Source organism: Panulirus ornatus, chromosome 11 (genome assembly GCF_036320965.1).
Source record: "Panulirus ornatus isolate Po-2019 chromosome 11, ASM3632096v1, whole genome shotgun sequence".
Lineage (NCBI taxonomy): Eukaryota > Metazoa > Arthropoda > Malacostraca > Decapoda > Palinuridae > Panulirus > Panulirus ornatus.
The window spans coordinates 57,138,933-57,157,545 of NC_092234.1; the positions used below are offsets into that span (position 1 = coordinate 57,138,933).

At 40.2% G+C, this 18,613-nt stretch overlaps 1 protein-coding gene across 2 annotated transcripts in view; it reads right to left on the reverse strand.

The window, feature by feature from the left end:
- The window catches only part of LOC139751558 (uncharacterized), a 346,101-nt gene that overhangs the window by 105,231 nt on the left and 222,257 nt on the right, over nt 1-18,613 (reverse strand). For both annotated transcript variants that reach the window (XM_071667109.1, XM_071667108.1), the window contains 2 exons: nt 15,144-15,324; nt 8,239-8,374 (listed from right to left, as the gene is read on the reverse strand). In XM_071667109.1, the coding sequence (XP_071523210.1) occupies nt 8,239-8,374; nt 15,144-15,324 (317 nt within the window). The remainder of the gene's footprint in view (nt 1-8,238; nt 8,375-15,143; nt 15,325-18,613) is intronic.

The window sequence follows — 18,613 nt, forward strand, 5'->3', positions numbered from 1 at the left end:
TGAGATGTTTGAGGACAATGTGTGGTGTGAGGTGGTTTGATCGAGTAAGTAACGTAAGGGTAAGAGAGATGTGTGGAAATAAAAAGAGCGTGGTTGAGAGAGCAGAAGAGGGTGTTTTGAAATGGTTTGGGCACATGGAGAGAATGAGTGAGGAAAGATTGACCAAGAGGATATATGTGTCAGAGGTGGAGGGAACGAGGAGAAGAGGGAGACCAAATTGGAGGTGGAAAGATGGAGTGAAAAAGATTTTGTGTGATCGGGGCCTGAACATGCAGGAGGGTGAAAGGAGGGCCAGGAATAGAGTGAATTGGAGCGATGTGGTATACCGGGGTTGACGTGCTGTCAGTGAAGCATGTGAAGGCATGTGAAGCGTCTGGGGTAAACCATGGAAAGCTGTGTAGGTATGTATATTTGCGTGTGTGGACGTATGTATATACATGTGTATGGGGGGGGGTTGGGCCATTTCTTTCGTCTGTTTCCTTGCGCTACCTCGCAAACGCGGGAGACAGCGACAAAGTATATAAAAAAAAAAAAAAAAAAATATATATATATATATATATATATATATATATATATATATATATATATATATATATATATATATATATATATATATAGATCCCTGGGGATAGGGGAGAAAGAATACTGGGTGATGGGTGATTTGAATGTGCAGGTGAGTAATGTGGCAGTTGTGGGTATAATTGGTGTGTGTGGGGTATTTAGTGTAGCGAATGGAAATGGTGAAGAGCTTGTGGATTTGTGCCAAAAAAAGACTGCAACTGGTATTACCTGCTTTAAAAAGAAAGATATAATCATGTATACGTATGTGAGTAGGAGAGATGGTCAGAGGGCATTATTAGATTACGCACTAATTGATAGGCATGTAAAAGAGAGACTTTTTGATGTTAATGTGCTGAGAGGAGCAGCTGGTGGGATGTCCAATCACTGTCTTGTGGAGACAAAGGTGATTTGTTGAGGTTTCCAAAAAAGACGAGATAATGTCAAGGAGAAGAGAGTGGTGAGAGTGAGTGGTGCCAGGAATGGATGAAGGCAAGTAAGTATGAATATGTACACATCTATATATATATATATATATATATATATATATATATATATATATATATATATATATATATATATATATCCCTGGGGATAGGGGAGAAAGAATACTTCCCACGCATTCCTCATGTGTTGCAGAAGGTGACTGAAGGGGATGGGAGCAGGGGGCTACAAACCCTCCCTTCCTTGTATTTCAACTTTCTAAACAGGAAAACAGAAGAAGGAGTCAGGCGGAGAGTGCTCATCCTCCTCGAAGGCTCAGATTGGGGTGTCTAAATGTGTGTGGATGTAATCAAAATGAGAAAAAAAGAGAGATAGGTAGTATGTTTGAGGAAAGGAACCTGGATGTTTTGGCTCTGAGTGAAACGAAGCTCAAGGGTAAAGGTGAAGAGTGGTTTGGGAATGTCTTAGGAGTAAAGTCAGGGGTTAGTAAGAGGACAAGAGCAAGGGAAGGAGTAGCACTACTCCTGAAACAGGAGTGGTAGGAGTATGTGATAGAGTGTAAGAAAGTAAACTCTAGATTGATATGGGTAAAACTGAAAGTGGATGGAGAGAGATGGGTGATTATTGGTGCATATGCACCTGGGCATGAGAAGAAAGATCATGAGAGGCAATTGTTTTAGGAGCAGCTGAGTGAGTGTGTTAGTAGTTTTTATGCACAAAACTGGGTTATAGTGATGGGTGATTTGAATGCAAAGGTGAGTAATGTGGCAGTTGAGGGAATAATTGGTGTACATGGGGTGTTCAGAGGTGTAAATGGAAAAGGTGAAGAGCTTGTAGATTTATGTGCTGAAAAAGGACTGGTGATTGGGAATATCTGGTTTAAAAAGAGAGATATACATAAGTATACATATGTAAGTAGGAAAGATGGCCAGAAAGCATTACTGGATTACGTGTTAATTGACAGGCACCCAAAAGAGAGACTTTTGGATGTTAATGTGCTGAGAGATGCAACTGGAGGGATGTCTGATCACTATCTTGTGGAGGCAAAGGTGAAGATTTGTAGAGGTTTTCAGAAAAGAAGAGAGAATGTTGGGGTGAAGAGTGTGGTGAGAGTAAGTGAGCTTGGGAAGGAGACTTGTGTGAGGAAGTACCAGGAGAGACTGAGTACAGAATGGAAAAAGGTGAGAACAAAGGACTTAAGGGGAGTGGGGGAGGAATGGAATGTATTTAGGGAAGCAGTGATGGCTTGCACAAAAGATGTTGTGGCATGAGAAGTGTGGGAGTGGGCAGATTAGAAAGGGTAGTGGGTGGCGGGATGAAGAAGTAAGATTATTAGTGAAAGAGAGGAGAGAGGCATTTGGACGATTTTTGCAGGGAAATAATGCAAATGACTGGGAGATGTATAAAAGAAAGAGGCAGGAGGTCAAAAGAAAGGGGCAAGAGGTGAAAAAGAGGGCAAATGAGAGTTGGGGTGAGAGAGTATCATTAAATCTTAGGGAGAATAAAAATATGTTTTGGAAGAAGGTAAATAAAGCATGTAAGACACTAGGGAACAAATGGGAACATCAGTGAAGGGGGCTAATGGGAAGGTGATAACAAGTAGTGGTGATATGAGAAGGAGATGGAGTGAGTATTTTGAAGGTTTGTTGAATGTGCTTGATGACAGAGTGGCAGATATAGGGTGTTTTGGTCGAGGTAGTGTGCAAAGTTAGAGGGTTAGGGAGAACGATTTGGTAAACAGAGAAGAGGTAGTAAAAGCTTTGTGGAGGATAAAAGCCGGGAAGGCAGCGGGTTTGGATGGTATTGCAGTGGTATGTATTACAAAAGGGGATGACTGTGTTGTTGACTGGTTTGTAAGGTTATCTAATGTATGCATGACTCATGGTGAGGTGCCTGAGGATTGGCAGAATGCTTGCATAGTGCCATTGTACAAAGGCAAAGGGGATAAAGGTGAGTGCTCAAATTACAGAGGTATAAGTTTGTTGAGTATTCCTGGGATATTATATGGGAGGGTATTGATTGAGAGAGTGAAGGTATGTACAGAGCATCAGATTGGGGAAGAGCAGTGTGGTTTCAGAAGTGGTAGAGGATGTGTGGATCAGGTGTTTGCTTTGAAGAATGTATGTGAGAAATACTTAGAAAAGCAAATGGATTTTTATGTAGCATTTATGGATCTGGAGAAGGCATATGATAGAGTTGACAGAGATGCTCTGTGGAAGGTATTAAGAATATATGGTAAGGGAGACAAATTGTGAGAAGCAGTGAAAAGTTTTTATCGAGGATGTAAGGCATGTGTATGAGTAGGAAGAGAGGAAAGTGATTGGTTCTCAGTGAATGTCGGTTTGAGGCAGGAGTGCATGATGTCTCTATGGTTGTTTAATTTGTTTATGGATGGGGTTGTTAGGGAGGTGAATGCAAGAGTTTTAGAGAGAGAGGCAAGTATGCAGTCTATGGTGCATGAGACAGCTTGGGAAGTGAGTCAGTTGTTGTTCGCTGATGATACAGCGCTGGTGGCTGATTCATGTGAGAAACTGCAGAAGCTGGTGACTGAGTTTGGTAAAGTGTGTGAAAGAAGAAAGCTGAGAGTAAATGTGAATAAGAGCAAGGTTATTAGGTACAATAGGGTTGAGGGACAAGTCAATTGGGAGGTAAGTTTGAATGGAGAAAAACTGGAGGAAGTGAAGTGTTTTAGATATCTGTGCGTCTATTTAGCAGTGGGTGGAACCATGGAAGCAGAAGTAAGTCAGAGAGTGGGGGAGGGAGCGAAGGTTCTGGGAACGTTGAAGAATGTGTGGAAGGTGAGAATGTTACCTCGAAGAGCAAAAATGGATATGTTTCAAGGAATAGTGGTTTCAACGGTGTTATATGGTTGCAAGGGATGAGCTATAGATGGGGTTGTGTGGATGAGGGTGGATGTGATGGAAATGAAATGTTTGAGGACAATACATGGTGTGAGGTGGTTTGATCGAGTAAGTAATGAAAGGGTAATAAAATGAGTGTGGTCGAGAGAGCAGAAGAGTGTGTGTTGAAATGGTGTGGTCATAAGGAAAGAATGAGAGATGAAAGATTGACCAAGAGGATATATATGTCAGAGGTAGAGGCAACGAGAAGTGGGAGACCAAACTGGAGGTGGAAGGATGGAGTGAAAAAGATTTTGAGCGATTGGGGCCTGAACATACAGGAGGGTGAAAGACATGCAAGGAATAGAGTGAATTGGAACGATGTGGTATACTGGGGTGGACGTGCTGTCAATGGATTGAACCAGGGAATGTGAAGCATCTGGGGTAAACCATAGAAAGTTATATGAGGCTTGAAAGTGGAAAAGGAGCGGTGGTTTCAGTGCATTACACATGACAGCTAGAGACTCAGTGCGAACGAATGTGGCCTTTTTTGTCTTTTTCTTGTCTTTTCTTTTTTTTTTGCAATTTCACGTGCGGCAGGGTGGCAACGGAAATGGATGAAGGCAACAAGTATGAACATCTACATGTGTATATATGTATGTGTCTGTGTATGTATGTGTATGTGTACGTAGAAATGTATAGGTATGTATATGTGTGTGTGTAGGTGTTTATGTATTATTATTATATCTTTTTTATTTTGCTTTGTCGCTGTCTCCCGCGTTTGCGAGGTAGCGCAAGGAAACAGACGAAAGAAATGGCCCAACCCACCCCCATACACATGTATATACATACACGTCCACACACGCAAATATACATACCTATACATCTCAATGTACACATATATATACACACACAGACACATACATATATACTCATGCACACAATTCACACTGTCTGCCTTTATTCATTCCCATCGCCACCTCGCCACACATGGAATACCATCCCCCTCCCCCCTCATGTGTGTGAGGTAGCACTAGGAAAAGACAACAAAGGCCCCATTCGTTCACACTCAGTCTCTAGCTGTCATGAAATAATGCCCGAAACCACAGCTCCCTTTCCACATCCAGGCCCCACACAACTTTCCATGGTTTACCCCAGACGCTTCACATGCCCTGATTCAATCCACTGACAGCACGTCAACCCCGGTATACCACATCGATCCAATTCACTCTATTCCTTGCCCACCTTTCACCCTCCTGCATGTTCAGGCCCCGATCACTCAAAATCTTTTTCACTCCATCTTTCCACCTCCAATTTGGTCTCCCTCTTCTCCTCGTTCCCTCCACCTCCCACACATATATCCTCTTGGTCAATCTTTCCTCATTCATTCTCTCCATGTGCCCAAACCATTTCAAAACACCCTCTTCTGCTCTCTCAACCACGCTCTTTTTATTTCCACACATCTCTCTTACCCTTGCATTACTTACTCGATCAAACCACCTCACACCACACATTGTCCTCAAACATCTCATTTCCAGCACATCCACCCTCCTGTGCACAGCTCTATCCATAGCCCACGCCTCGCAACCATACAACATTGTTGGAACCACTATTCCTTCAAACATACCCGTTTTTGCTTTCCAAGATAATGTTCTTGACTTCCACACATTCTTCAAGGCTCCCAGAATTTTCGCCCCCTCCCCCACCCTATGATTCACTTCCGCTTCCATGGTTCCATCCGCTGCCAGATCCACTCCCAGATATCTAAAACACTTTACTTCCTCCAGTTTTTCTCCATTCAAACTTACCTCCCAATTGACTTGACCTTCAACCCTATTGTACCTAATAACCTTGCTCTTATTCACATTTACTCTTAACTTTCTTCTTTCACACACTTTACCAAACTCAGTCACCAGCTTCTGCAGTTTCTCACATGAATAAGCCACCAGCGCTGTATCATCAGCGAACAACAACTGACTCACTTCCCAAGCTCTCTCATCCACAACAGACTTCATACTTGCCCCTCTTTCCAAAACACTTGCATTCACCTCCCTAACAACCCCATCCATAAACAAATTAAACAACCATGGAGACATCACACACCCCTGCCACAAACCTACATTCGCTGAGAACCAACCACTTTCCTCTCTTCCTACACGTACACATGCCTTACATCCTCAATAAAAACTTTTCACTGCTTCTAACAACTTGCCTCCCACACCATATATTCTTAATACCTTCCACAGAGCATCTCTATCAACTCTATCATATGCTTATACATGTGTACATGTGTATGTACATGTGTATCTGGGTGGGTTGGGCCATTCTTTCGTCTGTTTCCTTTTGCTACCTAGCTGATGTGAGAGACGGCGTTTAAGTATAAAAAATGAATAATAAAAACTAAAAGAATGTGTATTTCAATCTGATGGAGAGTATTATGCTTAGAAATTTTGTATGGCAATGGGTAACCCTCTTTCACTTGTATTAAGCAATCTTTATATGGAACTCTTTGAAGCATAGTTACTAAATGATATCTTACCCTCTAATGCTATTAGACAAACAGATGACATTCTTTGTGTTTGGCTAACAAATGAAAATTTACAAACATTTCTCCCTTTGCTTAACAATTTAGTACCTTCCGTCAACTTTACTGGAGCTTGAACTTTGTTGTGAGCTTTATTGTTCTCGAATCCATGCTGAGGAGATTATGTGTCAAGCATGTTTGGTCTCTTTTGGTAGGAGTCATGTAGATACCTATACTGGTGTTTGTTTGGTGTCTTATGTATTTTCAAAAATGAATATTCGTAAATCAAAAGTACCATAACATTGCATTATATACAAGCCTGTCATATTTCTGGAAAATAAGAAGCAAGACAATAAGAGCATAAACACAATTTCAATGTATGGTAACATTAAAGGCGGGTTAGAAAGGGCCGATGCAAAGGTAAAGCCTTTGTTGTATCAGCTAGATGGTAAATGTTTTACAAATAGTTTTCAGTTGAAAAACTATTACAACACAAGTATATTTTACCTTATCTGTGCCTGAATGAATATACTCTCAGAAATGTATAGTAGCTTTGCTGAAACATGATGTATTTCAATGTAAAATATGATGAAATACATGACGAAAACAAAAGACTTTATCAAACCTTCATATGTTCAAGAGATGTTACTCGCTTTTTAAATAGTTTTTGGCTAAAATACTACTATATTACAATGATATTTTATCCATACTGTGCTGGATAAAATACAATCATGGAAATGTAATATTTTTGCTGAAGTGATGTATGTATTATAGTGGAAAGTGGGATAAAATCATGATGAAGACAATCAACTTTCGCTTTCTTTTGCTGCTCAAAAAATCTTTACTGTAATTACTTTTCAAAGGATTTTCAATTAAAAACTGCTGTATTACAATGACATTCTATCCTAATTAACCTGAATAAATACTTGAATGGAAACATACAATATTTTTTCTAAAGTCACCCACATTTCAATGAAAAGTGCCATAACAATAAATGGTCAAAAATTTGCCTTTGGCACTCTGTGTTTCAGGCTCAGCAACCCTCAGTTTATTGGAAGTAGTGTTTTCTTGTGAGGATTTTCTGTGATGAATTTTATATGCCATAAAATATGGTGCTTTATTACCCTAATTTGTTGTTCCATTACCCTTAAAAACTTGAGTCTGCCTCTGCACAAGGCATATCATGATTTAATGATTTCTTGGCAAAAATCGAGGGTTGACCTATACACAAGGTAGATATATAGATGAGTATATACAGTACATGTGTACTTCATAACACGTAAGTGTGCAAGACCTTGTGAACTTAACATCTGATTCTAACACTAAAACCTAAAGCAGATATAGGACCCTCTAAACTGTTCCTGTGTTAAACGTTTGGTGCATATCCAATCACTTACACATGATATCATATACAGAAGATCAGAACAGATGACTGGACGTATGGACAAGGGCAAAACAATATGCCCCTTTGCTTTGCAACAAGGTACTAAAAAACAGCCATACCAAATACTCAAATCCTGTTTTTCTCTTTAATGATGAACATATAATTACCATCTCATAAGTCATGGCTTATCCATTCTTCTAACAGTCTTTCCATTCTTCTAACAGTCTTTCCACATTCTGTATTAAGATAATCATCACCAAATCTCACTCATCCAAATCAATTCAATCTTGCTAATTTTTAGATTCACATCCTAATACTGGAAACCAGCTGCAAATAATCATTCCTTTCTTTTCACATTTTCCTTGTATGACTTATCACTACAATTACAAATCTTTCCTGTTCATAACAAATCATACCACAGATAATTTTCTAAAAAGCCAAATCCAAGAACTCATGTCAAATTCCAATTCATTAGAAGTAATACCAACCGTTGAGTGGGTCGTTCGATGTCTTCTCAAGCTCCCATTGGTTGCAAAAAGGCCATTGCATACAGAACACTTGTGAGTTCTCTGTTTGGTGTGCGTTTTAAAATGTGACTTCAGGACACTCAAGGAATTAAACTGCCTAGAAAAAAATGTACCATATTAGGCATAAGGGTTATGTCTCTAGTAATTCACTACTGCTACTACAATTAGTTTTCATATTAAATGTACTGTTCTCAAGATGGAACATTAGTGAGGGTGAACTGTTATAAAAATATGTGTCAGTGTTAAGTAATTCTGCCAGGATTAAAAAAATTTTCTATGGATAGGGCAACATGAGAAATCAAGAAGAGAAGGGGTGATTATTGGGTATAGACAAACTACAGAAAAAAATAAAAACTTAAGACATTTCATATTTGTGCACATACATACTGCTGCTCTTCTGGTATACGCAAAAAAATAAAGACGCTGCAAAGATGCAAAATTCCTTTGGCTATATGAATAAAAGAAACATGGTAAGAATAAATCAAAACATGAGAAATATCAAAACAATAAAAAAAAAAAGAGTCCAAATACACTGGAGGGTGAAAGACATGCATGGGATCAAGTGAACTGGAACAATGTAGTATACAAGGGAGAATGTTAGGTCAATGGACTAGACCATGACATATGAAGCATCTGGGGGAACTAAGGAAAGGTCTGCGTGGCCTGGTTGTGGACTGGGGGCTGCAGCTTTGGTGCATTACACATAACAGCTAGAGAGTAGCTGTAAGAAAATGGTACATCATGTTCATTCTGTTTCTTGCATAACGTTGCTAAACTAGGAAACAGTAAATGTGGATGAAAGGAAGATGATAAAGCTGGGCATGACACAAAATACAGTAAAACTTTTGTTATCTAGTATTCAAGACAACAAAATGTTCAAACCACTGATGTTTTTTCAATATTGGTTGGCAACCTTCCATTATCTGAAAAAAAAATAAAAGATACATAAAATTATTTCAAATTGCACACACACCATGCCAAAATGATTAGCGCATCACCACCAGGTGTATTGTGGTGCTGGTGAATGTTTTACTATCTCTCAGGTGCTCTCTAGAGCAGTGCTGAGTGCTGGTCTTACACATTTGTGGACTAAGTGTACCCTTGATAACTAAATATAGACAATGGCCCCTTTCAAATGTTGTCAGTAATTGCTTTACAGTTCCTCAAGGCTGTGTAAGTCTTACATGAAGCACAAAAGAAGTGTCTTAAGCCTCGAAAAGATGATTGATTTTTTCAAGAGACTGACCAAGAGTGAATCCAAGGTGGCACTAATGAAGGCCTTCATCCCTGGCATGACGAATATTTACAATATCACCAAGCAGCAGAAGAAAATTAAGGCATTTTGTAGTATATATTTGCTTGCATATATTCGTATTTCCTCTATGTAAAATATCTATGAATAAGTAAAATATTTCAAAATGTGTGCAGTATAAAGTGCACCAAAATTTCCATGAGGGTTGGTGGGTGGAGTGAGTGTGGGTCCTAAGTGGAGTGTGCCATGGTCCCACTAGCAGGTCAGTCTCACAGTTACCACTGTTGTGTGTGGATCTGTGCTACTTGCATGATTTGGGCATACCAGCTAAAGTGATTTTTCTACAATACAATGTGTTTGTGTTTGTAAATATGGCACCTAAACATCCAGCAATATCTCCTACCCCAGAATCAGCTGTTAAATGGAAGACAACCTCTCTGACTTTAAAAATGAAGCTACAAATCACACAACACACTGATACTGTTGAGAGAGCATTAGAGCTGTACAAATTGCACCAAAACTTCAATGGGGATTGGTGCTTAGAGTAAGCATGGGTCCTGGTAGGAACATGTGACATTCCTGTCAGTGGGACCATCTTGCAGGTACCACTGTTTTGTGTGGATCTGTGCTACCTATGCTATATGGGTATACCTGCTAATGTGATTTTCCTGCAACCGGCTGTGTTTGCATTTGTTAATATCACATCCAAACATCCAACTTCTTCTCCAACCCTAGAGCCAGCAATTAAATGGAAAAGAATTTCTCTGACCTTAGAAATGAAGCTAGAAATCTAGTGATATGGTAATGGTGGTGAGGAAGCATCAGCGTTTGGGTGTTCCAAGCAAGCAAAGGATGGTTAGATAAGTTTATTCAATATCAGAAGCTACATAACACAAACAAAGAATGGCTAGATAATCTTATTCAATGTCAGAAGCTACATAATGTGAAGGTAACAGGAGAATCCACCAGAGCTTTATGCAATTTCTCTTTATGCGAGGTTTTCGCAGAACATAACCCACATCTAAAGTGAGGGATAGGCAATTTCTGAATTATTCAATATATCAAAAACAAGACTTGAATAACTGGCATTTTTGTTATTCGAAACAGCCAATTTCCCAATACATTTCGGATAACTGAAGCTTTACTGTAGTGTGCTTAGAACAATCATTGGCCGCTTAGCAACCATAAGCACGCAACATTTTCACAAGGACTCTAAAAACCTCACAATACAATCTTACCTCAATCTGCTTGGCTCTTAATTCAATGCGACAGCACTAGACGCTCTCCCACTCAAACCACTCCATAACTAACCATCAATCCCCAAGTAGAAATAAAAGTTTACCCCTGCTACATGCTTCAATAATCTCTACTCACAAATCCCACTCGCTCAACAAATATATCAAAGTCAAAACACACACTGAAATAACCTGACAAGCACTAAACAAGTGACCTCCAAACTCAGTTTTCAACTCCATCCCACCAGCTACAAATCCTTCATGAACCTAACTACCAGACAAAAATGAGTCACTCATCCTCTCTTATGCTCTAGACATCACCCATTACTGCAAAACTATAAACACAATATCAAAATGTCCTAAGACCCTTCATGCCCATGATCTAACTACTGTAATGAAGACAATGAGCACTTACTACTCAACTGCCCTGTACTCTCTTCACATACGCATACTCAACATCAAAACATTGTATGACATGTGGTCCCAACAACTGGTGGATGCAGCCAGCTTCCTGAGTGCTCAAGAAGAATCATAAGGGAAGAAGGGACCCCTGCAGCAGGAAGATAAGTTAAAATTTTTTGTTTTATGAGAGCCAACTAAATGGAGTGGAATTGGGGGATGGAATTGGGGGGTCAGAATCCCTTCCCTTCATGTATTTCAGTTTCAAAAAGAGAGAACACAAAAAGGCTAGGGTGTCTAAAATTGTGAGGAAGTAATTAAGATGAGAAGAAAGGAGAGACATGTAGTATGTTTGAGGAAAGAAACCTGGATATTCTGGCTCTGAGTAGACTTGCCTCCTGCCAGTGGCCTGTTACGGGTGAGGCACTAAAGGCTAAGAAGTGGCACTGGAGTTATTTCTTTATAAAGACTGTTGCCATGGCCACCTTTTCAGGGAGTTCTAGTTGGAACAGGCATCAGAGATATAGATTGATATACAGATAGATAGATAACTAAGGTGACAAATTTTCAGTCTCTTGAATAAGCAAAGCACAAAGTCTGTCTTCGTTTTCTGATATTTTTGCTGTCGACTGAAAATGAGATGGAAGGATGAACTGAAAGATGCTTTGAATCATCTGGATCTGAGCATGCAAGGAGGTGAAAGGCATGCAAGATATAGAGTGAACTGAAGTGATGTGACGTACAGAGGGCAATATGCTGTCACGAGGCTAATAAGGGGGCCATAAAGTGGTCAGGAAAAAACCACAGAAAAGGTATATAGGGCATGGCTGTGGATAAGGAGCTCTGGTTTTTGTTCATTATATATGAAAGGTAGAGAGTGGATCTGAGGAAATGAGATTGTTGCTAGACTGTTCCTGGCACTACCCCACTAATCAGGGAAAAAGTGAACAAGTATGAAGAAAAAATCTAAGATCATGGTACACAGAGAAAACATATAAATGTAATACATACCTCCTATTTGCTCTCCTGCTTTTCCTTGTTACCTCCATCTCTGACACATATATCCCCTTTGTCAATCTTTCCTCATTCATTCTCTTCAGGTGTCCAAACCATTTCAATAAACCCTCTTCTGCTCTCTCAACCACACTCTTTTCATTACCACACATCTCTCTAACTCGATCCAACCACCTCACACCATATATTGTCCTTAAACATTTCATTTCCAACACATCCACCCTCCTCTGCATAACCCTATCTATAGCCCTTGCGTCGCAATGATATAACATCATTGGAACCACTATTCCTTCAAACATACCCATATTTGCTCTCCGATATAACATTCTCACCTTCCACACATTCTTCAATGCTCCCAGAGCCTTTGCCCCCTCCCCAACCCTGTGACTCACTTCCACTTTCATGGTTCCATCTGCTGCTAAGTCCACTCCCAGGTATCTAAAACACTTCACTTCCTCCAATTTTTCTCCATTCAAACTTACCTCCCAATTTACTTGTCCCTTAACCCTACTGAACTTAAAACCTTGCTCTTATTCACATTTACTCTCAACCTTCTCCTTCACACACTTTACCAAACTCAGTCACCAATCTCTGCAGTTTCTCACCCGAATCAGCCCCCAGCACTGTATCATCAGCGAATAATAACTGACTCACTTCCCAGGCCCTATCATCCACAATAGACTGCGTACTTGCCCCTCTCTAAAACTCTTGCATTCACTTACCTATCCACCAAATCCATAAACAAGTTAAATAACCATGGAGACATCACACACCCCTGCCACAAACCAACATTCACTGGGAACCAATCACTTTCCTCCCTTCCTACTCGTACACATGCCTTGCATCCCTGGTAGAAACTCTTCACTACTTCTAGCAAATTACATCCAACACCATGTACCCTTAAAACCTTCCACATAGCATCTCTATCAACTGTATCATATGCCTTCTCCAGTTCCATAAATGCTACATACAAATCCATCTGTCTTCTAAGTATTTCTGATCCACACATCCTCTACCGCTTCTGAAACCACACTGCTCTTCCCCAATCTGATGCTCTGTACATGCCTTTACCCTCTCAATCAATACCCTCCCATATAATTTCCCAGGAAAATCTAATAAACTTATGCCTCTGTAATTTGAACACTCCCCTTTATCCCCTTTGCCTTTGTACAAAGGCACCATGCATGCATGCTGCCACTCCTCAGGCACTTCACCATGCTCTACACATACATTGAATATCCTTAACAATAAATCAACAACAGAGTCACCCCCCTTTTTTTAATAAATTTCACTGAAATACCATCCAAACCATGTATGACAGCTAGAGACTGAGTGTGAACAAATGTGGCCTTTTTTGTCTTTTCCTGGTGCTACCTAGCTGAAAGGCAGAGGGGGATACTATTTCCTGTGTGGCAGGGTAGCCACAGGAATGGATGAAGGCAAACAAGTATATGCACTTGTGTATACATGTATATGTCTGTGTATATATATGTATGTATATGTGCATGTACAGGCATTTATGCATATATATGTTTACATGAATGGTAGGGCCATTCTTCATTTGTTTCCTGGCACTACCTCAGTGACGCAGGAAACAGCGATAATGTATAATAATAATCATATCAAATTCTTATTCTACTTCATTATACCTCTTCTCATTTCAATAAACCACTCTCCCTGATGCTCTCACTTTGCATACCACCCTGACCTAAACACCCTACACTGTCACTGTCACTCTGTCATCAAACACATTTAACAATCCCTCAAAATATTCACTCCATAACTGTCATCACTTCCCCTTTTGCCGCTTCACCTATGTCTCTACCTGTTCTCTTGTCTTTCACACATTATCTACCTCCTTCTAAAACATCTTTTTATTCTCCCTAAAGTTTAATGATACTCTCTCACCCTCTCTCATTTGCTCTCTTTTTCAACCCCTCCACCTTCCTCTTAACTTCTTGTTGCTTCCTCTTATACATCTTCCAGTCATTTGCACTCCTTCCTTGTAAGTATTACCAAAACACCTCTCTTTTCTCTTTCACTAGCAACTTTATTTCTTCATTCCGCCACTCACTACCCTTTTTAATCTGCCCATTTCCCCACCATTCTCATGCCACATGCATCTCTTGCACATGCCATCACCACTTCCCTAAATACCTACCATTCCTCACCCACTCCCCTCATTTCATTTGCTCTCACCTTTTGCCAATCTACACTCAATCTCTCATGATATTTCTTCAAACATTCTCTTTTCCAAGTTCACTTACTCTCATCACCTTCTTCTCCCTAACATTGTCTCCTCTACTGAAAACCTCTACAAATCTTCACCGCCAACTCCACAAGATAGTGATCAGACATTCCACTAGCTGCCCCTCTCAGCACATTTACATCCATAAGTATCTCTTTTACATGCCTATCAAATAATACATGATCTAATAATGCCTGTTGACCATCTGTCCGATTCACCTACTAATACCTGTGTATTTAAACCAGTATTTCCAATCTTTTTTCAGCACACAACTCCACAGGGACTTTACCATTTTATACCCTGGGTTGTATTAAGGTTGCTGTGCTCTTTATAAACTTTATAAAAATCAATTGAAGAATGTAAGAAACAGTATTAACACATTAACAGTGAAATCTGACCAAAACTTAGCTGACTATACTACTGAAATATACATTCAGACATAACTGTTTTATTCTTAATATAATACTTACCTTATCCCAGGGGATAGGGGAGAAAGCATACTTCCCATGTATTCCCTGCGTGTCGTAGATGGCGACTAAAAGGGAAGGGAGCAGGGGGCTGGAAATCCTCCCCTCTCGTTTTTTTTTTATTTTCCAAAAGAAGGAACAGAGAAGGGGGCCAGGTGAGGATATTCCCTCAAAGGTCCAGTCCTCTGTTCTTAACGCTACCTTGCTAACGTGGGAAATGGTGAATAGTATGAAAGAAAGATAATACTTACTTATTACAACTATCACACTTGAATGGCCTTTCCCCAGTATGTGTTCTTTCATGCTGCTTAAGGTGCGATGACTTTTTAAATGCAGCAAGACAGTAGTGACACTTGTGGGGTCTGTCTGGTGGGGCTTCTCCCGTCTCACTTGGGTAGATTTGACTGTGTCGTGACAGCTGTTTAACAGGTCCTGCAGAGGCAACATGAGTTTTTAAAGTCATAGCTTTCTTTATTTCCTTAAGATGGTAAAATCCTCTGTATATAATGTATATAATGCTGCATATTATGTTAACTCTGATTAGCCCATCCTTGCAAAGAAAAAGAAGTTGCCTGTCTATCTATCTATCTATTCTCAATTAGCCATTGCTAGCAACTGAACAAGAATGGCATACACAACTCCTCACACTCTATAACTCTTTGGATGCATATCTAATTTACAAGACCAGTTCGCCACAAATGTCATTTTACAACAATTTTTTTCTAATGGCTTATAAATGCCAAAATATTCTGCTCATGAGTATGAGTGAAAAGCATGCAAAGTTACTTTCTGGATGAAGTTAAAGGAAAAAAGCTACTGGAATGTAAGAATGCTAAAGTACCTGGCAGTTGAGGATATATATATATATATATATATATATATATATATATATATATATATATATATATATATATATATATCCCTGGGGATAGGGGATTAAGAATACTTCCCACGTATTCCCTGCGTGTCGTAGAAGGCGACTAAAAGGTGGGGGAGCGGGGGGCTGGAAATCCTCTCCTCTCGTTTTTTTTTTCCCCCCCCCAGAAAGAAGGAACAGAGGGGGCCAGGTGAGGATATTCCAAAAAAGACCCAGTCCTCTGTTCCTAATGCCACCTCGCTAATGCGGGAAATGGCGAATAGTTTAAAAGAAAGAAAAAAAAGATATATATATATATATATATATATATATATATATATATATATATATATATATATATATATATATATATATTTATTTTATTTATTTATTTTGCTTTGTCGCTGTCTCCCGCGTTTGCGAGGTAGCGCAAGGAAACAGACGAAAGAAATGGCCCAACCCACCAACATACACATGTATATACATACACGTCCACACATGCAAATATACATACCTACACATCTCAATGCACACATATATATACACACACAGACACATACATATATACACATGCACACAACTCACACTGTCTGCCCTTATTCATTCCCATCGCCACCTCCCCACACATGGAATACCATCCGCCTCCCCCCCTCATGTGTGCGAGGTAGTGCTAGGAAAGACAATAAAGGCCCCATTCGTTCACACTCAGTCTCTAGCTGTCATGCAATAATGCCCGAAACCACATCTCCCTTTCCACATCCAGGCCCCACACAACTTTCCATGGTTTACCCCAGATGCTTCACATGCCCTGATTCAATCCACTGACAGCATGTCAACCCCGTTATACCACATCGATCCAATTCACTCTATTCCTTGCCCGCCTTTCACCCTCCTGCATGTTCAGGCCCCGATCACTCAAAATCTGTTTCACTCCATCTTTCCACATCCAATTTGGTCTCCCACTTCTCCTCGTTCCCTCCACCTCCGACACATATATCCTCTTGGTCAATCTTTCCTCACTCATTCTCTCCATGTGCCCAAACCATTTCAAAACACCCTCTTCTGCTCTCTCAACCACGCTCTTTTTATTTCCACACATCTCTCTTACCCTTACATTACTTACTCGATCAAACCACCTCACACCACACATTGTCCTCAAACATCTCATTTCCAGCACATCCACCCTCCTGCGCACAACTCTATCCATAGCCCACGCCTCGCAACCATACAACATTGTTGGAACCACTATTCCTTCAAACATACCCATTTTTGCTTTCCAAGATAATGTTCTCGACTTCCAAACATTCTTCAAGGCTCCCACGATTTTCGCCCCCTCCCCCACCCTATGATTCACTTCCGCTTCCATGGTTCCATCTGCTGCCAGATCCACTCCCAGATACCTAAAACACTTTACTTCCTCCAGTTTTTCTCCATTCAAACTTACCTCCCAATTGACTTGACCCTCAACCCTACTGTACCTAATAACCTTGCTCTTATTCACATTTACTCTTAACTTTCTTCTTTCACACACTTTACCAAACTCAGTCACCAGCTTCTGCAGTTTCTCACATGAATCAGCCACCAGCGCTGTATCATCAGCGAACAACAACTGACTCACTTCCCAAGCTCTCTCATCCACAACAGACTTCATACTTGCCCCTCTTTCCAAAACTCTTGCATTCACCTCCCTAACAACCCCATCTATAAGCAAATTAAACAACCATGGAGACATCACACACCCCTGCCACAAACCTACATTCACTGAGAACCAATCACTTTCCTCTCTTCCTACACGTACACATGCCTTACATCCTCGATAAAAACTTTTCACTGCTTCTAATAACTTGCCTCCCACACCATGTATTCTTAATACCTTCCACAGAGCATCTCTATCAACTCTATCATATGCCTTCCCCAGATCCATAAATGCTACATACAAATCCATTTGCTTTTCTAAGTATTTCTCACATACATTCTTCAAAGCAAACACCTGATCTACACATCCTCTACCACTTCTGAAACCACACTGCTCTTCCCCAATCTGATGCTCTGTACATGCCTTCACCCTCTCAAATCAATACCCTCCCATATAATTTACCAGGAATACTCAACAAACTTATACCTCTGTAATTTGAGCACTCACTCTTATCCCCTTTGCCTTTGTACAATGGCACTATGCACACATTCCGCCAATCCTCAGGCACCTCACTATGAGTCATACATACAGTAAATAACCTTACCAACCAGTCAACAATACAGTCACCCCCGTTTTTAATAGATTCCACTGCAATACCATCCAAACCTGCTGCCTTGCCGGCTTTCATATATATATATATATATATATATATATATATATATATATATATATATGGAGAAAAACTGGAGGAAGTAAAGTGTTTTAGATATCTGGGAGTGGATCTGGCAGCAGATGGAACCATGGAAGCGGAAGTGAATCATAGGGTAGGGGAGGGGGCGAAAATCCTGGGAGCCTTGAAGAATGTGTGGAAGTCGAGAACATTATCTAGGAAAGCAAAAATGGGTATGTTTGAAGGAATAGTGGTTCCAACAATGTTGTATGGTTGCGAGGCGTGGGCTATGGATAGAGTTGTGCGCAGGAGGGTGGATGTGCTGGAAATGAGATGTTTGAGGACAATGTGTGGTGTGAGGTGGTTTGATCGAGTAAGTAATGTAAAGGTAAGAGAGATGTGTGGAAATAAAAAGAGCGTGGTTGAGAGAGCAGAAGAGGGTGTTTTGAAATGGTTTGGGCACATGGAGAGAATGAGTGAGGAAAGATTGACCAAGAGGATATATGTGTCGGAGGTGGAGGGAACAAGGAGAAGTGGGAGACCAAATTGGAGGTGGAAA